Source organism: Marmota flaviventris, chromosome 3 (genome assembly GCF_047511675.1).
Source record: "Marmota flaviventris isolate mMarFla1 chromosome 3, mMarFla1.hap1, whole genome shotgun sequence".
Lineage (NCBI taxonomy): Eukaryota > Metazoa > Chordata > Mammalia > Rodentia > Sciuridae > Marmota > Marmota flaviventris.
In genome coordinates this window covers 61,332,524-61,358,569 of record NC_092500.1, presented here as the reverse complement: position 1 = coordinate 61,358,569, position 26,046 = coordinate 61,332,524, and the positions used below count along the sequence as shown (strand labels likewise).

Genomic DNA, 26,046 nt, shown 5'->3' with positions numbered 1-26,046 from the left:
GGGAAGACAATGAGAAATGAGATTGATCAAATATGCTATGTGCATGTATGAATAGAACATAATAAATCCCACTATTTTGTATAATTATTATTAACCAATAAAAACGGAAGAAAAGCAAAACAGAATACAACATATTTGAAAATAAGCAATTATTTGAATAAATTTACTCATTTGGATACTAACACATTTTGAAGTGAATATGTATTCTTATAAAAGTATTCCAGTATATTTTAGATACAAAATTACAAAGTTTTTATAAGAATCCTGTATTTTATAAAAACCTACATATAGTATTCATAGCTATAACTTATGCAAAGTTATACAAAAGTAATAACACTTTAAAACAAAATTATTTTGTAGGGAGGTATTATATTACAATGCACTTGTATTTTTTAAAACATGTAGTTATTAGTAACTCTTCTATCAAAGGGAATGATAAAATACAATGTAAACTTTTTCAAGCTTACTTATTTAATAATAGCAAGAAGCAACTATAAGTAAATTCAGAAACTAACTGTATAAAGTCATGTTTTCAATTTTTAAAAAAATGGTACACTTCATTTTCCTCTTAACCTGAACAAATTTTTGCAGTTGATTTGTAAAATGATATTTACAAATGAGCTTAGAACATCAACACTGAAATAGGAAAAAAAAAACATTTTATAATATAAAGTGTTTTCTTCTTTTAAATCAAAATATTCAAAGTAAATTTCTTCCCATCAAATTTTGTAAATCAGTATCTTTGCCTATTCTGAAGACTTTTTAAAAAATTATTGCTGAATATAGAATATTTTCCTTCTACATGATTTAGTTTATTACTTATATGAATTCAAGAAGCCAACTTTACATCGTTTATCATTTTCATTTTTTTTTAGTAACTTTTGTTCAGTTTGTTTTACTCTGATTCTTCTCTCTTGTATTAATTTTCCAATTTACAAGCTTTTGATGGAAATGGTGGATCATAGAGAGAGACACACACTAATCTTTGACTTTCTTCTTTGATTTCATCTCATTTGGTATTTTTAACTTTGCTACTATGCCTGTGTTCTAATATCTGCTCTTTCTGCAAAACATATTGAGCATTTCTGAAGGTTAAATGGGAGTATCAGAGTAATTTCAAAACCAGGAAAAAGACATTTTTTCAACAAGAGAAAATTATTCAATTAACATTTATTAATTAACTTTCAAAAGAGTTATTTTTTCCTATTTTAAAAAATGTATTAAAATTAAACATGTGAAGTCATACTTTAGGAAAATATATCTTTCAACTTTGTTATGTTTAGTTGACTTCTAAAATTTCTTAGGTTTTCTTTATCTAGACAGTAAATAAATAATTACCATTTCCTTCATAGTTCTCCAGTGCAATGTTTAGTTTGAACCACCAAAGCATTAGAAATGCAGGGGCAAGTACATAAGTGAATCTTCTTGTACTTGCATTCATGGATTCATTAATATAGCAAATAAAGAATTATTTATGTTTTATAAAAATAGAAGTGATAAAATACCATGTTTGAATAACTATTTCTTATTTCTGTGTAATTTATATTGTATGTGTAGGCGTTCCTAAATATTTGAAAAAGAAAATCACTATTTTACATACCTTTATCAGTATATATTGATATATTTTTTTCTCTATAATACATGAGTAGGCACAATGAAAGGCAAATATACTTATTGAAAACAATATTTAATTTTGTTGGCAAAAATTAACATAAAATAATATCTCAGGTTAATTCAAATAAGAGCTAAGTTTTTCATATTTTATTAATGTAGTTTTTCTTCACTAACTCCTGTATATGAACAGATAAACGTATCTATGGAATGGATAATAGATATTTCTAATAAAATCTTCTTTTTAACATCAGACAAATTATAAGATAATATATAGTTCCAATTAATCCCACCTCAAATCCTTCATAAACATTATTATAACTGAGATGGTTCTCTGGAAATTAGCAAATACTAGTTTCCAATTATTTAAAAGGCATTAATGCTTCTCTGTGGGGATTCTAAGGGAACAGGGTCCCTAAGGAAAAGCAAGAAAGATTTAAAAACATTCAAAACAACCTACAAAACACCAGTAGTTCTTTTATTTTTATTATTTAATAAAAGTAGGTTTACTGTTCCAACCATTATGATATAACATATTATTATGTTTCTCACATGAAAAATAATCATATCAATACAATCATGGAGATATTGAAAACTAGCAAGTTGTTTTGGATAGATAATACATATATTCCAAGATATCAAAATAAGTCTTTCAAGGTATAATTACTTTAGGGATGTATTCATATTCTCAACATATGACTATATCCCTAAGAGAAAGGCTTCCAAGTATCTAACATAAATATTAACTCTACTTAATTTTTAAAGGTGATTTTTCAACATTATAAAAACTAAAGTGTCTGCATAGTGTTGCCATTAGAGAATGAGTTTAACAGTATTTTCCTCAGTGATTTGAAGATTAACAGCTAAATTCAACCTTTTTGAAGTATCACTAATTATGATGTATTAACCTATCATGTGTGAACATTTAATATACCAGAAACATCATGCTAATTTTTAATAAAATGTATTTAATTTAATCATCATAATAGAAAAGAGAAGCATGCTTATGAATAGTTTACTGTTGAAAAATAAAATTTAGGGAAATTATTTATGTACACCCATGACAGTTTAGAAATTATAGAGACCGGATTGCAAGTATACTTGATTGACTATTTATACCATACTTCCAACAATACAACTGCTGCCAGTCCACCTGCTCACTACATAAATTCCAATACTCAGGAAATGAGAGTTGGTGGGAGGCTGGCTGGGGGTTATTCCAATCTCTGAATAAAGAATGGCTGCTATCCCAACCATGCCTCACATCTTCATTCAGCTGCTAGAGCCCTGAACCTCTTAACCTTGCTTCCTGGGCCTGAGCCTCAGCACAACAAATGAGAAAGTCAGTGGCGGTGGGGGATGGGGAGGAAAATTATCCCATAAAAACATGAAACAAGTTGTGCCGCAGTCTGGCTGGGCACAAAATCACGAGCCACTCAAGCAGGAACAAAGTTTATTTTTTGAAACTGCCGCCAATGTCCGGTACCGCCCGGGAAGATTTTTCCACCCACGCGGCCTCCTCTCGGACCGCCGAGCGAGCTCCTCCCCCGGAACTCCCTCCTACTGTACTTCCCCAACCAATGGGAACTCTCCAGGAGTCCCGTAGCCGGCCTAGGTGAACAGCAGGAGTCCAATATCCATATGAATGCAAATCTTAACATAATCATATCATCTCAATGGCTAGCTGGCGTCACCTTTCAACCAAAAATGCCATGCATCATATACTTGGCTCTTAGCATCTCCCCCCTTCTGTTTAAGTAACAAGCAATCTGGCTAGGGACCGTGCCTGTTAGGTTTGTCCAATTCAACATATGGTTCTTACCCGTCATCGGAAAACTGACTTTTAGGCGTCAGCCTCCTGTCTTAGGTTGATACCACTGCAATTGGATCATACCCGTCACTGACTACCGGTCCAGCATATAGCCATACTTGTAGATAGGCCTATGTACCAGTGGGGGGGGGGTGAGGTTCTTTGCCTCACCTCTGTTGGCCCCCAAAATTGGCCTTGGTGCTGGTGGGGGGATGAGGTTCTTTACCTCACCTCTGTTGGCCCCCAAAATTAGACCATCACTAGTAGAAGGGAGGAGGATACAGAAATGTCATGACACCAAGTCAATTAACGGCTCCTAGGAAAAATTACATCACTGGTGACACATCAGCAAAGATACGCTAGCACTACCATAATTCGCTGCATCAACAAATAGATCACAAAGCATACAAGTGATACATAGTCCAGGCAAGTTCTGTAAGCAGTTCAAAGTAGAGGAATCTATCAATATGTCCATATCCTCCCAAAATAAAGCATACAAGTGATACATAGTCCAGGCAAGTTCTGTAAGCAGTTCAAAGCAGAGGAATCTATCAATATGTCCATATCCTTCCAAAATAAATCGACTCATTGATTGAGCATTACTTGTTGAGTTATAAATCATTGATGTATCAGCTTACACGGTTTGTTGTGATAACTCTCAAAGAAGTTGTAGTTTGGTTTTATCTTTGTCTTCACCGGCACTGGGATGAAAATAGGAATTTTGACAATGATGCTAAAAAAAAATATGTAACATTTCAACAGGTACTAAGAAAACAATATTTAGAACAATTTACATTATCCTGAACAGAATTATTAAATATAATGAAAAGGAAAGGTGAAAGTAAACAAACAGATTTGTTAACCTTCTATTTGTTCATATATTAGAACAATCCTCAACAGCTGTTTACCCAAATTAAATTAAACTATTAAAATCACGTGAATAATAAAAAAAAATTTTTTTTTTTTTGGATCCATGTGCATGAGCGCCCCTCATATGTGAAATATGGACATACGCACATACAGACATACAACACAAAACAGAAGTGTGCACACGTAACATATAACACATAAGACAATAGTAAAGGCCTTGTAGCTTTACCTAGGTGAAATCTCCATTGCAATGTTCAAAAACTCCACAGTCAAAAAAACTGATCAGAAAAAACATTAACCTAGGTCTGTATGAGCTCAAAAATAAAATAGAACTTTATGATGTGGGAAAAAGCAATAATAAAATAGATATTGAAAAAAACATCCTGGTTAATCACTGTCACAGATGTAAGAATAGCCAAGCTGGAGATCTGGATATCAGCTGTTATGGATTTGAGTGGAATCATCTTCCTTTTGTTCTGTAGGAGCTGTTTTAGTTAGTCTTTCTGGAATCCAAATCGGCTGCTGTTCTTCCTGTGGAAAAACACAAACAGAGCCCCGACTCCAGACTATCACTGGGTCAGGACCTTTCCATTGTCCTGTTAGAATATCTTTCCAAAGTACCTTAGGCTTATGTACATTTTTTGGATACAAATGTCTTTCCGCAGCACTAAGCCCTGATGAATCCAAATTTAAAAAGTTTAGAGTAAAAAGGGTTATTTTAAGTTTATCTTTGGGGGATATATACCCCTTTCCAATTCCCTCCTTTTGTTTTAATAAGTACATTTTAATAGTTTGATGAGCTCTTTCAACTATGCCTTGTCCTTGTGGATTGTATGGAATTCCTGTTATGTGAGTAATGCCAAATGATGAGCAAAATCGTTTAAAAGAGGTGGACGTATAACCAGGACCATTATCGGTTTTTAACTGTTTTGGAACGCCCACAGTGGCAAAATTTTGTAAGCAATGAGCTATAACATCTTTAGTTTTTTCTCCAGCATGAAGGGAGCCCATCAGAAATCCGGAAGAAGTATCAACTGTAACATGTAAATATTTTAATTTTCCAAATTCTGGCAAGTGTGTGACGTCCATCTGCCAAATATGGTTAGGTATCAGTCCTCTAGGATTGACTCCAAGATTAACTTGTGGTAAAAATGTCACACAATTTTGACATTGTTTTATTATATGTCGGGCTTGTTCTTTAGTTATTTTAAAACGCTTTTGTAAAGTATTAGCATTGACATGGAACCTTTTATGAAAATTTATAGCTTCTTCTATTGTGGAGAAAATATGTATGTCATGTGTAGTTTTATCTGCTAACTCATTGCCCAAACTAAGGGCTCCAGGCAATCCTGTATGTGCCCTGATATGTCCTATAAAGAATGGATCTTTTCTGTCCCAGATTAGACTTTGTATAGTAGAAAACAAAGAGAAAACAGTAGAAGAAGGGGAAATCCTACCAGCATCTTCAAGGGATACTATAGCATTAACTACATACTGACTATCAGAAAATAAATTAAATACAGAATTTTTAAACATCATAAAAGCTTGTAATACTGCATTAAGCTCTACCTTTTGAGCTGATTGTTTGGGTACTAAAAATGTAAAAGTTTGATCAGGGGTAACTACTGCTGCTGTACCATTATTTGACCCATCAGTGAATATATTTGGAGCATTCATGATAGGGGTTTTTTTTGTCATCTTTGGAAAAACTACAGGATGTTTAGACCAAAAAGACAACAAAGGATTAGACGGTAAGTGATTATCAAATGAAACATTAGATTTACACATGATTATTGCCCAAGTATTTAACTCATTAGCTAACTCATCAATTTGATCTATAGTATATGGAGTAATAATTTTATTGGGAGAAATCCCAAACACTCCCTTGGCTGCTTTTATTCCTTTGAGTATTAATTGTCCTACAGCCTCAGGATACCTAGTAAGAATAGTATTAGGAGAATAAGATAAATGTATCCACAATAATGGACCTTCTTGCCAGAATACTCCTGTAGGTATATTTTTTGTTGGCAGTACAATAAATAATAAAGGCAAACTTATATCAATTCTATCCAAATGCATATTTTCCATATATGTTTCAATGATTTTTAATGCCTTTCTTGCTTCAGGCGTCAACATGCGGGGTGAATTTGGATCTGATGGACCTTTTAGAATATCAAATAAAGGTCCCAACTCTCCTGTTGGTATGCCTAGATAAGGCCTTATCCAATTTATGTCTCCTAATAACTTTTGAAAGTCGTTAAGTGATTTGAGTTGATCTACTCGTATTTGAATTTTGGGTGGACGGACCATGGTTGAGGATAATAAAACCCCTAAATAATTAATTGGAAGATTTAATTGTACTTTATCTATTGCTATCTCTAGATTATAATTTTTTAATAAATTTGTAAGTGTGGCATAACATTCTAGCAATGTGTTTTTATCTTTATGTGCCAATAACACATCATCCATATAGTGAAATATTTGTAGTTCAGGATTTTGATTTCTAAGTGGCTGGATTGCTTTGTTAACATAAATTTGACACATAGTTGGACTATTAGCCATCCCTTGAGGGAGTACTTTCCATTCATATCTCTGATCAGGACCTTCATGATTTAGTGCAGGGATAGTAAATGCAAAATGTGGACTATCCTCGGGATGAATTGGAATTGAAAAAAAACAATCTTTAATATCTATAGCTAAAACATACCAGGTTTTTGGTAAAGCAGACAATTGGGGAATCCCTGATTGAGCAGGTCCCATAATAACCATCTCATTATTAATGGCTCTTAAATCTTGCAATAATCTCCATTTACCAGATTTCTTTTTAATGACAAAAATGGGAGTATTATGGGGAGATACGGAAGGTTGTATATGTCCCTCCGCTAATTGTTGTTTGACCAGGTCATGGGCTATTTGTATCTTTTCTTTAGTCAGGGGCCACTGAGGAACCCACACTGGTCTTTCTGATTTCCAAGTAATTTTGATTGTCTCAGTGGCCCTTTCTGAAAACCCAATCCATGTCTATTTGTTTCTTGATTTATTTGAATTGGTGCTGTCATACCTTGTTCTTGTTCTCTTAATCTTTCTTCTTTCCTAAAGCCTTGTCTAGCCCTAGTAGTGGGCGCATTAGGATTGATGTTATTTGTTAATGTCAAACCTAATTGATCTAGGACATCTCGTCCCCATAAATTTATAGGAAGATGATCCAATACATAGGGCTGTATAGTTCCTTCACATCCTTCAGGATCCTTCCAATCTAATACCATTGCACTTCTATGGGGATTAGTTGCCACTCCTAGGCCTCGAAGCGTTTGAGTGGCTTGTTGTAATGGCCAGTGTTTTGGCCATTCTTGACGAGATATTATGCTAAGGTCTGCACCTGTATCAAGTAGCCCATTAAAGTCATGTCCTTGAATATTTAGTTTTAGCATTGGGCGAGAATCTAGATTTAAAGACAGCATAGCCCAATCTACACCTGTGGAGCCTAATCCCCTGGAACCTCTTTCTACAGTACGACTGGAAAATTTATCATGTAGGCTGGGTATTATTAATAACTGTGCTATTCTATCTCCTGGTGAAATTACTGATATACCTCTTGGAGAACTAGCTATAATTTTTATTTCACCTTCATAATCGGGATCAATTACCCCAGGACTTATCATAAGTCCTTTTAGTGTTGAAGAACTGTGTCCCAATAATAAGCCTACTGTTCCTTGGGGAAGAGGTCCTTTTACTCCTGTGGGAATGATTTGAACTCCCATCTCTGGAGTTAGTACTGCTCTGGCAGAGGCGCAGATGTCCAACCCTGCACTCCCTCTAGTTTGTCTGATGAGGGATTTAATGGATAATGCGTCCTGGGCACTACCTTGATGGTGTTGCTGGGTTCCTCCACTGCCCCGTATATTTGTGGTTTTGGGCCCCGGAGCATTGGGCCCTCCAGTCCGTTTTTTGGCAATGGAGCCTGATGCCTTTCTCCACGATATTGTGGGTAAACACTTGGTCCTTGTCTGTTTTTTGATAACGGAATACCTTCTATGGTGGTTTGAGAATGGCATTCATTAGCCCAATGTTTCCCTCTACGGCATCGTGGGCAAATACCCGGTATTCTATTCCTTTGATACCTAGCCTTGTTAAACCCTCCTCCTATGGGGCAACTCCTTTTAAAATGTCCTGTTTGATCACAATTATAGCATGTTTTTGGCCTGGCATCTAAAGCCTGTTGTACTGCTGCTAAGACTTGCCCTTGTTCATTAATGTCTCTACATAATTTAATATATGTGTTTAAATCTTCATGTTTCCATGGTCTGATGACCTCTCTGCAGCAACGATTTGCTTGGTCATAAGCCAGGTGTTTTATAAATGGCATTGCCTGTTCTGTATCTCCAAATACTCTAGATGCTGTCTGAATAAGCCTATCTACAAATTCAGCGTAAGGTTCATTAGCTCCTTGTATTACCTTAGATAATTGTCCTTGTAAATCTCCATGCCCCTGTAAAGTTTTCCATGCCCTAACTGCGTCTGCAGCAATTTGTGCGTATACACCAGGATCATATTCAATTTGTTGCCGTTGACCCTCATAAGGTCCTTTTCCTAATAACATCTCTAGATTTCTTTGAGGGTAACCGGCTGTTGCATTTCGCCTAGCTGTCTCCATGCAAAATTCCTCATTGGCAACCTTCCATAACAAATATTGTCCTCCATTTAGCACAGATTGACACATGTTAGCCCAATCTGCTGGCGTCATGTCTAAGTTGGTAATGGATTCGACCATGCTCACAGTGAAGGGTGCTTGCGGCCCGTAGGTTGTTACAGCCTCTTTTAATTGCTTCACTGTTTTGAAATCTAAAGCACGGTGAATTCGTTGCCCTCCTGCCTGCTCAAGTACAGGGCATGCTAATCTTTGGGGTCCTGCCTCAGGATTCCGTCCATCAACTACGGGAGTTGAGGGCCGCTCAGCTGTAGATGGAGCTGTTGGTTGAATTACGCCCTCTGGTGATAGAACGGGGTTAGTAGCAGCCTCCTGTTGTAATTCCCCGCCTGATGGTTGTTTTTCCTCTAAGCTTTCTTTCTTCAAATCTTCCTCTGTCTGACTAGCTTGAGAGACCTTCTCTTTCGCTTGACCTAACATGTTTTCTACCATAGTCTGGACTTCTAACAATTTACTTAACAGTCTTTCGGTTTGTTTTTTACTAGTTTATAATCTACTATACAGGTAACGCAACCCAATAAGATAGCATAAAACAAAACCGAAACAGAATGAAACAAAAACCGAACAAAGAATAGTTGTATCAATTTTCTCTTTCTCAGGGCCGAACAACTTCAAACCTTGAGCCAACCAATTTTCCCAGTTTGCCTGAGAAAATTCTAGGGATAGGCAGCTTGAAACAAAAACAAGATAAATCAAAACGAGAACACATTGTTTTTTGAAATGGTCACCCATTTTGTTGCCTTCCCTCAGGGGCGAGCAATTTTACTCACCTCCAAACTTCAGGCGTTCCCCGTGCGGGCCACCAGTTGCCGCAGTCTGGCTGGGCACAAAATCACGAGCCACTCAAGCAGGAACAAAGTTTATTTTTTGAAACTGCCGCCAATGTCCGGTACCGCCCGGGAAGATTTTTCCACCCACGCGGCCTCCTCTCGGACCGCCGAGCGAGCTCCTCCCCCGGAACTCCCTCCTACTGTACTTCCCCAACCAATGGGAACTCTCCAGGAGTCCCGTAGCCGGCCTAGGTGAACAGCAGGAGTCCAATATCCATATGAATGCAAATCTTAACATAATCATATCATCTCAATGGCTAGCTGGCGTCACCTTTCAACCAAAAATGCCATGCATCATATACTTGGCTCTTAGCAAAGTTGGATCAGATGGATGGGGATATTGTTCCAAAAACAAGACTATCTTAGGGGGCTCTAAATTATGACAATCAAGAAACATTCCCATAAGTATTATTATTAGAGAGAAATTTGAATATGGAATATATTTTTTCCAATTGCATTATTTAATACACAGGGATATGAAACTGTTCAGTAAATATTCATTGAAAGGTAACACCTCACTTTACTTAAAATCATTACACCCGAGTGTAAACAATGAAGGTAAATTGGTTATTATTTGGAAGAGATAACTCTTTGCTTTAAGTAGGGAGATTTGTATAGAGTTTTCACAAAAATTAAAATATTTTATCAATATGTCTATTATTAATAAAATTTTAATACAATATATGCTATTGGTTCCAAATTGGTACATCACCCTTGTTACTGTCTTATAAAACTATGTTTTATATATTTATAATCTTGGACTCCTTTTCTATGACAAAAAAATACTGGAAATTAAAGGAAAAAATGCATAGAAAGTCAAGCTTTAAAAAAGAACTGAAATTGGTACTTTGAATAAAGAAGTCTTCGTGGACATCAGTATTTTGAATAGTTCCTTTGGTACCCTTAGGATTTCATACTGTGGGTCCTGTGTTATAGTAATAGAGCAAGGCTGAGGATGAGTGAGAAGAGAGCATGTCTTTCATAATGTGGGAAAAGAACAATTGTGAAGACAAATTAAGAAAGAAGAACAGTCAACCACAACTGAATCCTATGTATTTTAAAAAAGAGAATATAGAGAGGTAGAATATCCAGAAGTTGTATAGTGACTTCTTTCCTTGAATATAATATGCATAGTAAGGTAGCAGGTAATTCAAACATTGAGAGACAGTGTTGATTTTTTTTTATTTCTGGGGAGCAGGAGGGAATATGTTTTATGTTTTTATGAGATATTCTTTCTCTGTGTGTCTCTCTCTCACTGTCTCTCTCTCATCTATTATGCTGAGGCTCAGGCCCAGGAAGCAGGGTTCAGGGGTTCATGGCTCTAGCAGTTGAAAGAAGCTGTGAGGCATGATTAGGATAGTAGCCTTTCTTTATTCAGAGGTGACAATACCCGCTAGCCAGCCTCCCAAGCCATTCCCACAGCACTTTTTACATGTGGGCCAAACAAAGAAAAAGCTCAATGCTAACAGGTTACATAAGTGTGCACATGGTCACAAGAAAATATTTATGACCTTGAGTACATACATGGAATTAGAATTTGTATGACCTTGACTACACATTGAAAACATAGCCCTTGACAAGTTTGGTAAGGGAGCCAGGATACAGTCATTTTGAGCTTCTTCCTCACTCTCCTTTCTCTCTTTTTCTCTTTCCAACAGAGACCTAAAAACATGAGCAGTCTACCTGCCTGAAACCCTTTCTTAATTTGATTGCCATGATAACCACAGTCACCCGGTGTTCCTCCCACCCACCTCTCTATGTTCTTTTCCTACTTATTTTCTCATTTCTCCTTATTCTGATTTTGCATATTACATTGGATCTTTGGATTCAAACTCTTGTCTTCCCATACTTAGTCCCACATGTCCTCATTCTGGATCATGTCTTAACGCCACTGTAGAGTCTTATAAATTCCCAATTTTAATCTCTAATTCATACCTCTCCATAATACTCCAGACCTGTCTGTATAACAAACTGTGTAGCTGAGTAAACAAATCCAACTGCTCCAAAAGGAACAATTTATAATATCCAATTTTGTTTCCTTTTAACTCTATTCTCACAAGATACTAGAGCCAAACACCTTAATTTTATCCTTAATTTCTTTCTTTAGCACTAGAGTGTATTTTGTTAGAAAATAGTGTTAGATCTTTCTTCAGAATATTTCTGGAATTTAACCACACCTCATCTTTCTCACTGCCACTCTTCTGTTTATTACCACTCTTCTTTTTTGAAAATGTAAGAAAAAGTTCAGTAGGCAAAGAGGTTGCTATTGAACTCATGTCATAATAAACTACAATTCTCACTAGGATGAGTGAGAAGAGAGCATATCTTTCATAATGTGGGAAAAAAACAATTGTGAAGACAAATTAAGAAAGGAGAACAGTCAACCATTACTGAATCCTTATGCATTTTTAAAAAGAGAATATAGAGAGGTAGAATATCAAAGGTATGATAATTATTTTCTTTTTAACATGAGTTAATATACAGAAAAAAATTAGCATTTTAGGTGAGACTTGAAAACATATCACCACAGATTTTTTCTTCTTAGAGTTTTATCTTTCTCAACCTCCAAAGAAAATAAGCCTATAGACTTGGTGGAGGTGAAAAAAGGGTGATGTGAAGAAATGAGAAGAGACCAATGAACAAAGTGTTGGAAGCCAAAGGAGAAGAGGAGAAAAAAACATGACTATCAGGAATGTGCAGCACATGTGAAAAAATGCCATTAAGAGTATATTTAAGAGGTTTTATGAAATATCCCACTAGATCATTAGTTATACTCCCATTGTTTTATTTCAAAAATTTAATCAGCTTTTAATATTTATACTAAATACATCTGTCTCTGAGACTTTCTGTACTATATAAAGATGTCAGGGCAAAATTGATCCACATGTAACTTGACTTATACTTCAATTACATCTAATAAAAATTTGGTGTCTTCGTCCATTTCTGCTACTAGAACAAAATACCTGAGACTGGATAATTTACAGTGATCACAAGTTTATCTTCTCACATTTCTGAAGGCAAGGAATTCTAAGACCAAGATGCCAGCAGTTTCAGTTGTACAGTGAAGCCTGCTTTCTTCTTCCTCCAAGCACCTTGTGACTGCATCTTTCAGAGGGGGGGAATGTCAGCTCCTCACATGACAGAAAAGGGAAGGTGAGAGAACCAAACGCTGAATAAAGCCATTTTCATGAGGACCTGAATCCCATTCACTGGAGAGGAGCCCTCATGACCTACTCACTTAAATGTCAGACTCTTTTTTTTTTAAATATTTATGTTTTTACTTGTACTGGAATACAATATCTTTATTTTATTTATTTATTTTTATGTGGTGATGAGGATAGAACCCAGGGCTTCACACGTTCTAGGTGAGTGCTCTACTGCTGAGCTACAACCCCAGCCCATAAATGTCACTGTTATTTCCACATTAACCATTAAGTGTCAATGATTGAATTTGGGAGAGTAAAAATTCAAGCCTTAGCAACTTATGTTTTTTTTCTTTTTCAAAATTTAAATAGTTGTGTTCATTTACTTCAATATTCAATTAATTGTGATTTTTAAAAATGTCTTAATTTTATCCCATACATATTTTAGATCTCAAAACTTTCTTTGATATGAAATGATGGGTATGTAGGAGCACCACAGTTTTTATTACTCTTCTTAATGTATGAATGAATTGGAATTTTTAATAAATTAATCATTTTCACCTATTTGATATTTTTAGAAAGTCCAATTCTAGACTCATCTAATTTCCACTTCTGTTAACAGTCTTCTACTTATTACCCTTTTCATTCAACAGAGCATGTGGATTAAAATTATTCAATCATCTCTTGCTTTTATCATGAGCCCCATTCTCTCTTTTGTTGTTTTATCATACTTCTTTGATGACACCTCCCTCCTCTATAAAGCAATCCAGTTCCACTGGCAAATTAACTTTTCATTCTTGTCCCTATTGCTTAATATTGGACAGGTAGTAATTCAACGTTATGTGTCAGGAATCCTTTCTCTTTTCCCATCCAGTGGATCTATTAATAAGATGATAAAAATATGGAGTGAAAGTGAAGCAAGGAAAGATAGGAAAATTATAGACTGAAGATGACTCATTTTCTTCCTTTCCAAATGAAGAAATAGGGTAAGTTCTAAAAAAAATTGAAAGACGAGAAAAAAATTAACACAATAGTTGATTCTTTATTAAGTCATAAAATGACTAATCACTTGGGGGAAAATTATATATCCTTTTACCTTACACCAAAATATAATTCAGATAAAATGCAGATGTAAATATAAACAAAGCAAACAATAAAATTATTGGAAGAAAATATAAGTAACATATATGTTAAGATCAGGGTTAAAAGAAAAGCTCAAATAATGGTAGTAAATTTAGAAATCATCAGTCAAAATCAAGAATATACTTTATAATACTTTTTAAAAGCTGTTAGCTATTATCTAACAAATTCTTCTAAATATTAATACTATCATTAGTACAAATATTAAATCATGAAATAATATTTCTAATATGTAAGATTTGCAAAGACTTCATAACAGCTAGATATTGAGGATGTGGAAATATCCTGGGAATGATAAGAATTCAGCAAATACTTTTAATCAAAAACAACTAGTGGGCAGTAGTATTGTATTAGTTAAGAATAAATTACCAGTACATACTGAAGAAATTTCTGTGTTATTAGCAATCAACAAAATGTGAATAAAATAAACACAAAAAAACAAAATATTATTTAGATCGTTATTTTTTGGCAAATATATAATACACTGATGATGCATCTTGACCTTGGTACTATAATGCATTTTTATTCTCCAAGGACACTATCTTAATTCCTAGTTATCATTAGTTAGCTTTTGTCAATAACATAAATTACATTTTACTTTCATTAGTGACACTGAGGCAGGGACACCAAGGACACTTGTTGTTTTACACTTAGTTAATCCTTCCTGATACAGGATGACCATATAAAAATTCTCCATCATGCCTGTGGTAATACTCTTAAAGGACTCATCCTATTTCAATTTTGTTGAGATCGAACCCTTCGGTATTAAAAATCAAAGAGAAATTATTGTTCTCCCCAGCCAATTCATTACTCTTTCCTTCTCTTAAGCCACACTGATTTGCAGAAATAGTTTCCTTTTAACATTTAACCTGATATTGGGAATATCAGGTTATTAGACATCAGGATATAAAATTTGAGGTAACCTGGCATATGCATATTTCTACTGCTCCCCTTGAGTGCCAGTTCAATAAGAAAACACAACTAGATTATATCCACATTACCACTAATAAATTTTACTTAGTTGTAAATTGCACTAATGAGTCTGTGGATAAAATGAAACTAACGCCTGAGTGACAGACTAAACCATAAGTAGTTTTCATATTTCTTAAGTCAATTTTTCTTTTATAAATTTGGTTAAATAAAATATTTTCTGTAACTTTTGGATAAAGTAACATAAATATTAATATTAGGATGTGTGTATGTGTGTGTGTTGATTTAGTTTTTAAGGGTAGAGAAATTAATTTCATTTCTTGAATGTCATTTCTTTTTTGAGATTATTAACCACAGGAACAAATTAAGAAGACTTTAAGCCCATTTATGAATTGGGAAAATATATGGGCAGTAAAATGTTCATATAGAAAAAGTATTCCCACAAAATTATGAGAATAAATAAATACAATACTGTGGAAAAGCTATTAGCTAATATCTGCAAATTTTTAAATAGCTCATTATCTTAAATTTATTATTCTTTTCACATGGTCCATATTAGAAATAATTTAAATCAAAAGCTCTGTGACCAGTTGAGCTGATGAAATGCCTTGTCTGAGTAATGATGTCTTAAAGCTCAAAAATTGTACTGAAGTGTCAGGGAAACATAGCACCTCTTCTTCTATTGTAGGAACTATCTTCAGTATGAGTATAGTAACTTCTGTGTGGACCACAGGAGTAAAGGACTTTTCTCAAGTTAAAGAATATATCCTGGTGTTTGTCAGTATCTATGTTATGATCATTCATATCCTGAGAAATGTATTCCAGGAAATAGATTAAGATATACATCATATTGTATAACATAGGGTCTGATCTCAAAAATATCACAGTTTAAGGAGACAGATTATTAAATAAGCAATACAAAACAGCTCTGAAATAGGGATGATTGTAAGGATTCTGGCTGTGGAAATATACTAGGCAGCATTCCTATGGTGAGCAAACTTCTGGGGGGTAATGGACACCTTGTTTTCCACACTTGGAATATTCTGCAGTTTCTCCCAGCAATTAGTAAGATAACTAGTACATGTGCAATGCCTACCTGCTATGGTAATGTCTTTCAAATGGAGGCTCTGTGGTAGGGTCTTATCAGCCTTGACCTTGATCTCAAACACTCAGCTCCTGGGAATAAAGGAACTCTCTTGTTAGACAATCACAATGTTTCACTGAGCCTAAACCTGACCACATAACAGTAACTTTATACAATAAACTTTCAAGAGAGCTACACAAATCTTTGCACATTGCAACTTAGTTTGTAACTGTAGAATAAGCTGCATAATGTTGCTAAGTCTGTAACCTGCCTAGTAATACAATGAACAATATGTACTAATGATGCTAATGACCTAAAGTAACCTATTTAAGTAAATAAAGGCAGCAGCTCAGGCAAGCAGATTATGCTTTTCGCTTTGCCTCTGTACCTTGTTTCTGTCTCTTTTTACTTTCCTTACAAATGATGGCTCTAAAAATTAGCAGTGGAGTATATAGTTACTTCTACAGAAATTGAGATGGTATGTTAGAACGTAATCTGGATGCAGGAGGAAAAATGGATTAAAATAATCAGAACAGGGGACATTAAGTCCAGTTAGAGAATTAATGTTTCCTTCTGAGTATAAGATCAAAATAATAGAAGTGGAGTAGAAGCATGAAATTGAACATATCAAGCATCTTAACAATGTAGAGCCTAAAGAAAATGGTCATTATTCAGATATGCACAATCAGGTTGAAGTTCTTTTGGGAGAAATCAAGACACTCTTGGCTTTGGCAAGATGAATGAAATTAATGAGTAGGCAAAAAAGTAGTTATTGTTGACTAGTAAATAAAAAAGCCATGTTTGTTTATCTCAGCAAGTAACAGCCATCATAATTAAACACAGGAAAAAGTGTAGAGAACTATAGACTGCACAGAAATTAAAAGGGTGTATATAGGGATAAGGATGAAGACCAGTGGTAGAGTACATGCCATCAGGCACAGGCCCTGGATTTGACACCCAGCACTGAAGAAAAAAAGAATATATACACACATTGACAAGGTGAATTCATGATCTGATTTGAAAGCTTTATATAAATACCATGTCCTTTTAAATACAGTGATTGAGTGCATGTAAACCTGGGCTACACTAAATCAATATAACTTGTGCCAAGCATTTTATTTACTATTTTTCTGTTTTTGTTTATTTATATACTGCAACAAAATATTTATATCTAAAAAGAGTTTCGTACATTAAATGTTACTAAAAAGTATATAAATAAGGAACTATTATGAAATATTAAAGGGTCAGATGAAAATACCAATTTCTAGATTTGTATTTATAGTTATTAAATTAAAAATATATATTTTTATTTTTATTAACATATTAATTGTACAAATTAAAGAGGTTTTGTGTAATATTTTAATGATGTATAGAGTATGCACTAATCATATCCAACCTCCTTTTATCTGCCCTTCCATCCACCCTTCTAATTTTCCCTAATCACTATTCTACATTCAGGTTGACAATTTTTGGCTTCCATGTGTTAAAACATGTAGTAATGGTTTTTCTGTGTCTGGCTTTTTTCACTTAACATAATGCTCATCCATATAGTTTCATTCATTTGGGACTCTATGCCTTCCTCTATCCCGATAATTAGTAAATTTGGTTTCTTTATGTTATCCCATAATTCTTGAATGTTCTGCTCATGGTTTCTTACCATCTTTACTATGGAACTTTATTTTCAAAATTATATATTTTGTCTTTATTGTCTGAGGTTCTGTCTTCCAAGTGGTCTAATCTGTTGGTGATGCTTTCTACTGAGTTTTTAGTTTGGTTTATTGTTCCCTTCATTTCAAGAATTCCACCATGCGGCCTGCACAATGGTTTCATTAATGAGGTTCTTGGCATAAAAGTTAGCTAGAAGAGATCGAAATAAAACACACAGACTCAGTTACCTTATTTCTATTGCCAGGTCTGAGACGGCTCCCCTCTCTGGCTCCAACCTCTAACCGCCCAGCAGGGCAGCAAGGATTACTCAGGGTTAGCAGGAGAGAGAGAGAGTGAACACGCCAGGGAGTAGCCTTTTATTGGGGAACAAGAAATTCAGGGGATAATTCCATCCAATGAAGGTTGAGGGGGGACTGCACTCCAAGGTCAGGGTCAGTGATTGGGCCCCCGGGGTCAGTGGTCAGTCACACCCCCACATGGACGGGTTCTCTCATCAGGAAAGGGCCGGGAAAGTTCCGACACAGCCAGAACACCTCAGACCCTAACCGGGAGTCGCCCAGTCACGTGTCAGGATGGCTTCCCACAAAGAATTTCTGTGTGGTTTTTTTTTTTCAGAACTTCTATCTCCTTATTGAAGTAATCTTGTTTCCTGTATTTGCTTATCTAGCTCTTTAAAGAAATGACCTTTTGCTGCCTGTATTTGCTCTTATATCATCCTTTAATTCACAGAATATTTTATTTATGTACATCCTGAACTCCTTCTCTGACATTTCTTCTGCTGTGTTGGCCATGGATTGTAATAATGTGGTGTCTTATTTTGTTTGGGGCACTTTATTCCCTTGTTTTTTCATATTCATATATCTTCCTTTCTAGCACTGCAGATCCAAGCTGGTAGAGTTTTTACCCTATGGGCTTATTGTGTCCCTGCAGGGTTACAATACCTCTCCTTTAAGGGGGAGAACAATTTTAACAGATCCCAATACAAGCAATATACAGTTTTAAACCAAATAGTTGCTATTAAGAGATTTATGGTATTTTCACATTATACAGAAATGGTAAGTTAGGCAGCATGTTCAGAGATGCAGCTTTGTGGCATGCAGTGTTGTGGCTGGTGGCTGTCTCCAGACTCTGTCCTGTGTCCCCAGGTGCAGCCTACCATGTATACGGGACTATGGCAGTGGTTGCAATATCCCAAGATGGAGGTGACTGGGCGTGCCCCACGTTGGCAAATAGGGGTCCATTTGGGGGTGGTGGCTGGAGATTCTGTGTGTGGGGAGCAGCCAGGTATCTTGCGAGGGACTGGTGTCTGGATCCTGCGTGGGCAAGCAGCTGGGAATCCTGCGCTGACCCCCACTTTCAACACTCTTATTTCACACAGTAATGAAGTCTTAGAGCAATTAGGCAAGAAAAATAAAGGACATCCAAATTAGGAAGGAGAAAATTAGATTGTCCCTGTTGGCAGATGATATGATCTTATATAGAGAAAACCAAAATACTTTACTAAAAAATGTATTTAGGCTGATAAACAAATTTAGTAAATTTTCAGGATAAAAAATTAACATACAAAAATTAGCATATCTAAAATCTAACAACTTAGCTGAAAAAGGAATCAAACCATCCTATTCACAATAATTATTAAAAATATAAAGTAGTTGGGCTGGGGATGTGGCTCAAGCAGTAGCATGCTCACCTGGCATGCACGGGGTGCTGGGTTCAATCCTCAGCACCACATAAAAATAAAATAAAGATGTTGTGTCCACCTAAAACTAAAAAATAAATATTAAAAATTTTCTCTCTCTCTCTTTCTCTCTCTCTTTAAAAAAATATAAAGTAGAAGGAATAAACTTAACAATGGAAGAAAAATATCTCTATAATGAAAACCATAAAACAAGAATGAAATAAAATGAGAAGGACCCAAAACTGGAAGAATATTTTATGTTTATGGATTTGAAGAATGAATATTGTTAAAATGCAGTGCTATCCAAATAATTTACAGATTCAGTGCAGTCCCCATAAAGGAAAAAATACCAAAGATATTCTTCACATAACTAGGGGGAAATATCCTAAAATTTATATGGAAGCAGAAAAGGTACCAAATAGGCAAAGCAATCTTGAGCAAAAGGAGCAAAACTGGAGCCCACAACCAATTTCAAAACATAATACAAAGCTATAGTGACCAAAAATAAATAGTCTGGTTCTATAATTATAGTACCACTCTGTTGCACAGACCAATGCAACAGAATAGAGAGCATAGAAACAAATCTACACATACATAGCCAACTATTTTTCATCAAAATTTCCAAGACTACACAATCGGTAAAGGACAATCTTTTCAACAAGTAGTGGTAGGAAAAACATTATCCACATGCAGAACAATAAAACTAGATCCTATTTCTCCAGCTATATACAAATATAAACTCAAAATGGATTTAAGAGTTAATTGTCAGACCCCAAATTTTGAAACTATTAGAAGACTACTAGAGGACTAGAAATACTTTAGGATATTGATTTAGGCAAAGTCTTTTGGATAATACAAAAAGAACAGGAAATAGAAGAAAAATAAACAAATGGGATTATATCAAACAAAAAATCTTCTGTACTGCAAACAATCAATCAACAGAACTAAGTAAACCTGCAGAATGGGAAAAAAAAATTCAAACTATTCATTCAACATGGGATTAACAACAAAAATATACAAGGAACACAACTATTGAATAGTAAAAATCCAATTTTAAAGTGAGCAAATCGTCTGAATAGAGATGTCTCAGAAAGAAGACCTACAAATGGCTAATAAGTTTATGAAAATATAGTCAACCTCAATAATCAACAGGGAAATGAAATAAACACCAATGAGATCCCATTGCATCCCAAATAGAATGGCTATTAACCTAAAGGCAAAAAATGACAAAAACTGGTGAGGATGCAGAGAAAAAAAAAAAAAAAAAAAAAAAACTCTCATACACTGTTGAAGGAAATGTTACTATATCCATTATGGAAACCAATGGAAGTTCCTCAGAAAACTAGAACTATCACATGATCCAGGAATCCCACTGCTAGATTATTTCCTTTGGGGAAGGAAATAAGTATGTGGAAGAAATATCTGCACTCCTGTGTCTACTGCAGCATTGTTCACAATAGCCAAGAAATGGAATCACCCCAGGTTTCCATGAGCAGATACAAGGATAAAGAAAGTGTTCGCACATTCACACCCACATACACACGTTTACATAATTGAATACTAACTCAGCCATAAAAATATTGAAAACCAGGAACAGAGAGACAAATGCTGCATGATCTCACTCATATATAGAATGTAATAATAATAATAATAATAATAATAATAATAATAATAATAATAATTTCATAGAAACCATGAATAGAATAGTGGTAATTGAGGGCTAGGAGTAGTAGGGTAAAAGAAGAGTAGAGAGAGGTAGGTGATTGAAGTCCAAAATATAGTTAGAAAGGAGAACAAGTTCTAGTGTTCTGAAGCACAGTAGGGTGACTATAGTTGACAATAAGTTATTGTATATACAAAATAACTAGAAGAAAAGATTTCAAATGTCATGAAGATAAAGAGATTATTAATGTCTGAGATGATGGACATGCTGATTACTCTAATGTGATCATTATACATTATATACATGTATCAAAATATCACACTATAGTCCACAATATATACAATTATATGTCAACTAAAATAATTTTTTTAAATAAAATAATTAACTGCAATAAATAATCCATATAATATTACATATATATTAATTTGGAGTACATTTAAAAGTTTAAGAACATTTGGCACTATGTTATCAAATTATACAAATTAAGTTGTTAATGTTTATTTTAAAATCGCACTTATAAATATATTGATATATTTGTAGAAAAACTAGAATTATAAATAGCATGGGTTATATCAAATTTTATATATTTTCCCTGCCTAATTGATGTTTCTCAACTATAATTTTTAATTTATGTAAAAAACTTTTAATGAGAAATGTGGTTTCTTATGATCCTTCCTCAGCTTATATAAAGTGAAAATTTTTTAAAAGAAGCTAAAGTTGTGTTTTATTTCATAATCAGATTCTTCTGTTATTCTTCTGGCTTTTATCCACAGCTGCAACTTTCCTGTCTCTAAGGACACTTTTACAAAGAAGCCAAAGTTAGCATACTTCTTTTAACCTTAAATTTGGTTACTCTGAAGATTCATTAGTAACCAATTTGTAGGTCACCAGGGACCCTGTTTTTCATTTAGTTGCATTTTTTTTCAAACAGAGCAAATGTTAAGCTAGATACAGCAAATGTGCCCATTGTCCTGAGAAGTCAGAATAGCAAGTATCCTAAGGTGCAGATTCCTAATATTCCACTGTCTTCATATTAAGATGTTTTCTTTATTTCTTTTATTTTAAAGGTATAAAACATTGCAAGTCTATGGAACTGGTTGAAGATAGATACCTCTGAGATATTTGTGCAACTTAGAGTTGGCATGAATTTGACAGTGGATTCATAAGCAAATGTGACAAGAATTTCTTATGAAAATCATCTGAATTGCCTTTTCCAGTTTAGAAATTCTAAGATTTTGTATATTTCAACGACCAATAGAAACTATGACAGTTAAAATAGTAAGTGTAATAGTTTCTCATTTTAATTTAATTATATTTACTTTCATGAAATTTAAATTTTATTATTGCTGGGAGAGAATTTATCTATCTCTTAAAAAGAAAAAATGTGAGTGATAACTTTTATATTTAGTAAAGCATACTTTTTTATTTATAAAATCTGGTTTCCTTGGATTTGTAAAATGCCACTGTTGGGAGATGCTAATGCATTTAAATTTGATATTTAAATGTCAAAATTTGATTGTCTTCCAGAAGTATATTACTTATATTATCAACCACACATGAAAAACTAAGGTATGTGTACATATAAAAACCCCATCCCCCCAAAAGAATGACAAACTGCAGACATTGCATCACCTCTTTAGAGATCTCTGTCCTCATTTCAAATTTACACTTTGAAAACAGAATAAACAAAAACAGTCTCATTTACAGGATGAGCAATATCCAATGGTGATAGGGCTGATTAAGTTTACTCAGTGATCACTGTTACCTGAGAGATCAGAGGGGCAACTGGAGGTAGGAATATCTGGCAAATAAAGGCAGTTTCTCTATTATGAGCTGTGAAGGTAATAAACAAAAGCAGAAAAGTTGATCTCTTAAAATCAAAAGTAAATAAGAAATTTAACAGTAGTTCAAAGTCACAGACAATTTAAGTAAGCAAAGTTAATGTCAAAACTCTTTTAATTAAAAGTCCACATAGGAAGGAAAATAGCTTTTAAGACATCTAATTGAAAAACACACAATAGATGAATTCATTTAGGAACATTTGTTAGAGGATTGAAAATGTGGTGTAAATTGTGAGGACTGTGATGATATAAAAGACACATGCAGCCTGATCCTCCCCCAAGTTAGTATTCTTTCTTAAGTGTCTACATAGTGGCAATACTGTTTTCTCTGAGAACACAGTGAGTACGCTCATCAGACTTGCAGAGAATTTTCCAGAGAGCTTGAAACTGAAGTTTAAACCAATGAATAAATAGTAATTACTCAGGTGACTTGAGAACAGAAAACTCTTGTTCTGTGAGAAGTATTTACCAAAAAACTATCACATGGAATGTGTTCAAAGCATGTAGTCTATCGTGTCAGGTTGCAACTGACAATAAGAAAGAGTCTCTAAAATGTGATATTCAAAACATAAGACTTGATGAAAATACAGATGATATTTGAGTATGGTGAAAAGTTTAGAGTGATAAAGAAAATATTAATTGACTTTGATATATTTTTTCAATGAAATAACCCAAAATTTTCAAGCAGAGGCCCTCATTACCTCATAACTAGCAGAAGAGACATTAATTCTAACTGAATATGCAACTGCCCCTCCAAATTTGATTAATGTTGCTTATTCTGATCTCATAACTTTTATTTTTAAGTCAGATAATTTTCCATGTTCTTTTTTCCATGTTTTTTTTTTTTTCTAGGTTAAGATTGGTCTCCATAAGCCAACAAATAAAATAGGATGTACTTGATAGGATAAAAAGAAAACAGCAAAAGTTAAATGGTCAGGGAAGCATGTCATCAGTATTATCTTTGAAGTTTATTCATCAGGGTATTTCACAAAAGTACACATAAGTGTATTGTGCACTAAAGAATTGTGTATTATGTACCACCATGAATAGTAAGTAAATTATTACTTAGGGACAGAGAAACCTCAGAAGGAGTCAGTGTCAGGAGGGGATCTGGGATGTGTCTCTGTGTGTGCATACATGCACATGTGAGTGATGTGCACATCTATACATGTACAGTTAGGAGGTTTTCTGGAGAAAACTACAAGTGTGCAATAAGCAAAAATAGAAAACGAAAATTTTTAACCATAAAGCCAGAATAAATCATTAAACTAGAATGGAGACCTCAAGTGACTACAATGTACATAAGTAATCCCAAGTTTCCTGGCATATACTAGCACTTAAAAAGGAACATTTCAAGCAAATGCATTAAACAGAATTGTTAAGAGTCAAAGGATATCTTTTCTCCCAGTGAAATGACAGAACCATAGGAGTCCAAAGTAACCTTTACAGAGCATGCCCTTAATGTAATGTAATAAATGTAAAATGTAATAATTAGTAAATGTATTTGTGAATAAGAAAAACCTGAACGGTACAGTTAAAACTAATAAATAATCCATAACAAAGTTTCTCTGTTACATGCAGATTTAATAGAAGCCAGAAATCAACAATGAGGAACAATACTGTAACAGTTTTCATTCTACTGGGACTGACAGATGACCCACAACTGCAGGTTCTGATTTTTATCTTTCTGTTTCTCACCTACGTGCTAAGCATAACTGGGAATCTGACTATCATCTCCCTTATCTTAGTGGATTCTCACCTTAAAACAGCCATGTACTATTTCCTACAAAATTTTGCTTTCTTGGAGATCTCATTCACATCTGCATGTATTCCCAGATACTTATATAACATAGCAACAGGTGACAAGATGATTACCTACAATGCCTGTGTCAGCCAAGTATTTTTTACTGACCTCTTTGGTGTAACTGAATTTTTTCTCCTGGCTGCCATGTCCTATGATCGCTATGTGGCCATCTGCAAGCCCCTGCATTATGTGACTATCATGAGTAGCAGAGTCTGCAAGAGAATTCTCTTTTGTTGTTTGGTAGCTGGTCTGTTTATTTTAATCCCCCCACTCAGCCTCGGCCTAAATTTGGAGTTTTGTGATTCTAATATCATTGATCATTTTGTTTGTGATGCATCTCCCCTCCTGAAAATCTCTTGCTCAAATACTTGGTTTATGGAACAGACCATTATCATTTGTGCTGTACTGACCTTCATTATGACACTCATGTGCGTAGTTCTGTCCTACATTTACATCATCAAGACAATTTTAAGATTCCCTTCTGCCAAGCAAAAGAAAAAAGCCTTTTCTACCTGTTCTTCCCACATGATTGTGGTTTCCCTCACGTATGGCAGCTGCATCTTCATCTACATTAAACCTTCAGCAAAGGACTCAGTGGCCATTAATAAGAGGGTGACTGTCCTCACTACTTCCATCGCTCCCATGCTGAACCCCTTCATTTACACACTAAGGAACAAACAAGTAAAACAGGCCTTCAAGGACTCAGTCAAAAGAATTGTAATATTTTCCAAGAAATAAAGGAACATAAAGTTAGTATTTGGTGAATTTCCCAAACTCCCCTGGCAAGTTAACTTTTTCAATGCTTTCGCTTGCTTGTTCTCATCCAGTGGCATCTTCTCCACAGCCTCTTTTAAAATCACATCATTCCATAATAAGCATGTTAATAGTTTTTAAAATTTTAAATCTTTGCTTCAGTTTCAAATTAAGAATACCAAAAGAGAAAATACAACAAAATAAGATAAACTTCTAATCAATTTTTACATGTTCAGGGATAACAGAACAAATTATTTTCACTATTGTTTCTTCCAATCTTAAACTTTCAAATGATTCATTCATTAATTCACCTAATAAATATGTATTGGGTACTTTCTTTAGGGTAGATAGGGTTTTAGGTTCTGAAAAAGAATGACAAAACAATGTCAGAAAAACAAAACAAAAAAAAAAAAAAAAAACTCCTCCAATGCACTTTCGGAGGTAAAAAAAGAAACAGAACAAACAAGCTAAGTGATCATCAATTAAAGAATGCATAAAGAAAATGTGGTATAT

The 26,046-nt window shown here is 34.5% G+C and overlaps 1 protein-coding gene across 1 annotated transcript; it reads left to right on the top strand.

The window, feature by feature from the left end:
* The first annotated feature begins 24,582 nt into the window (after positions 1 to 24,582).
* Positions 24,583 to 25,518, top strand: LOC114087644 (olfactory receptor 6C2-like). The gene has a single exon (XM_027929180.2). It carries the CDS (start codon positions 24,583 to 24,585, stop codon positions 25,516 to 25,518), a length of 936 nt encoding a protein of 311 aa, XP_027784981.2.
* Positions 25,519 to 26,046: the final 528 nt, after the last annotated feature.

Coding starts and splice junctions, on each gene's coding strand:
- LOC114087644 (XM_027929180.2), top strand. CDS start 24,583: ATGAGGAACAATACTGTAACAGTTTTCATTCTACTGGGACTGACAGAT.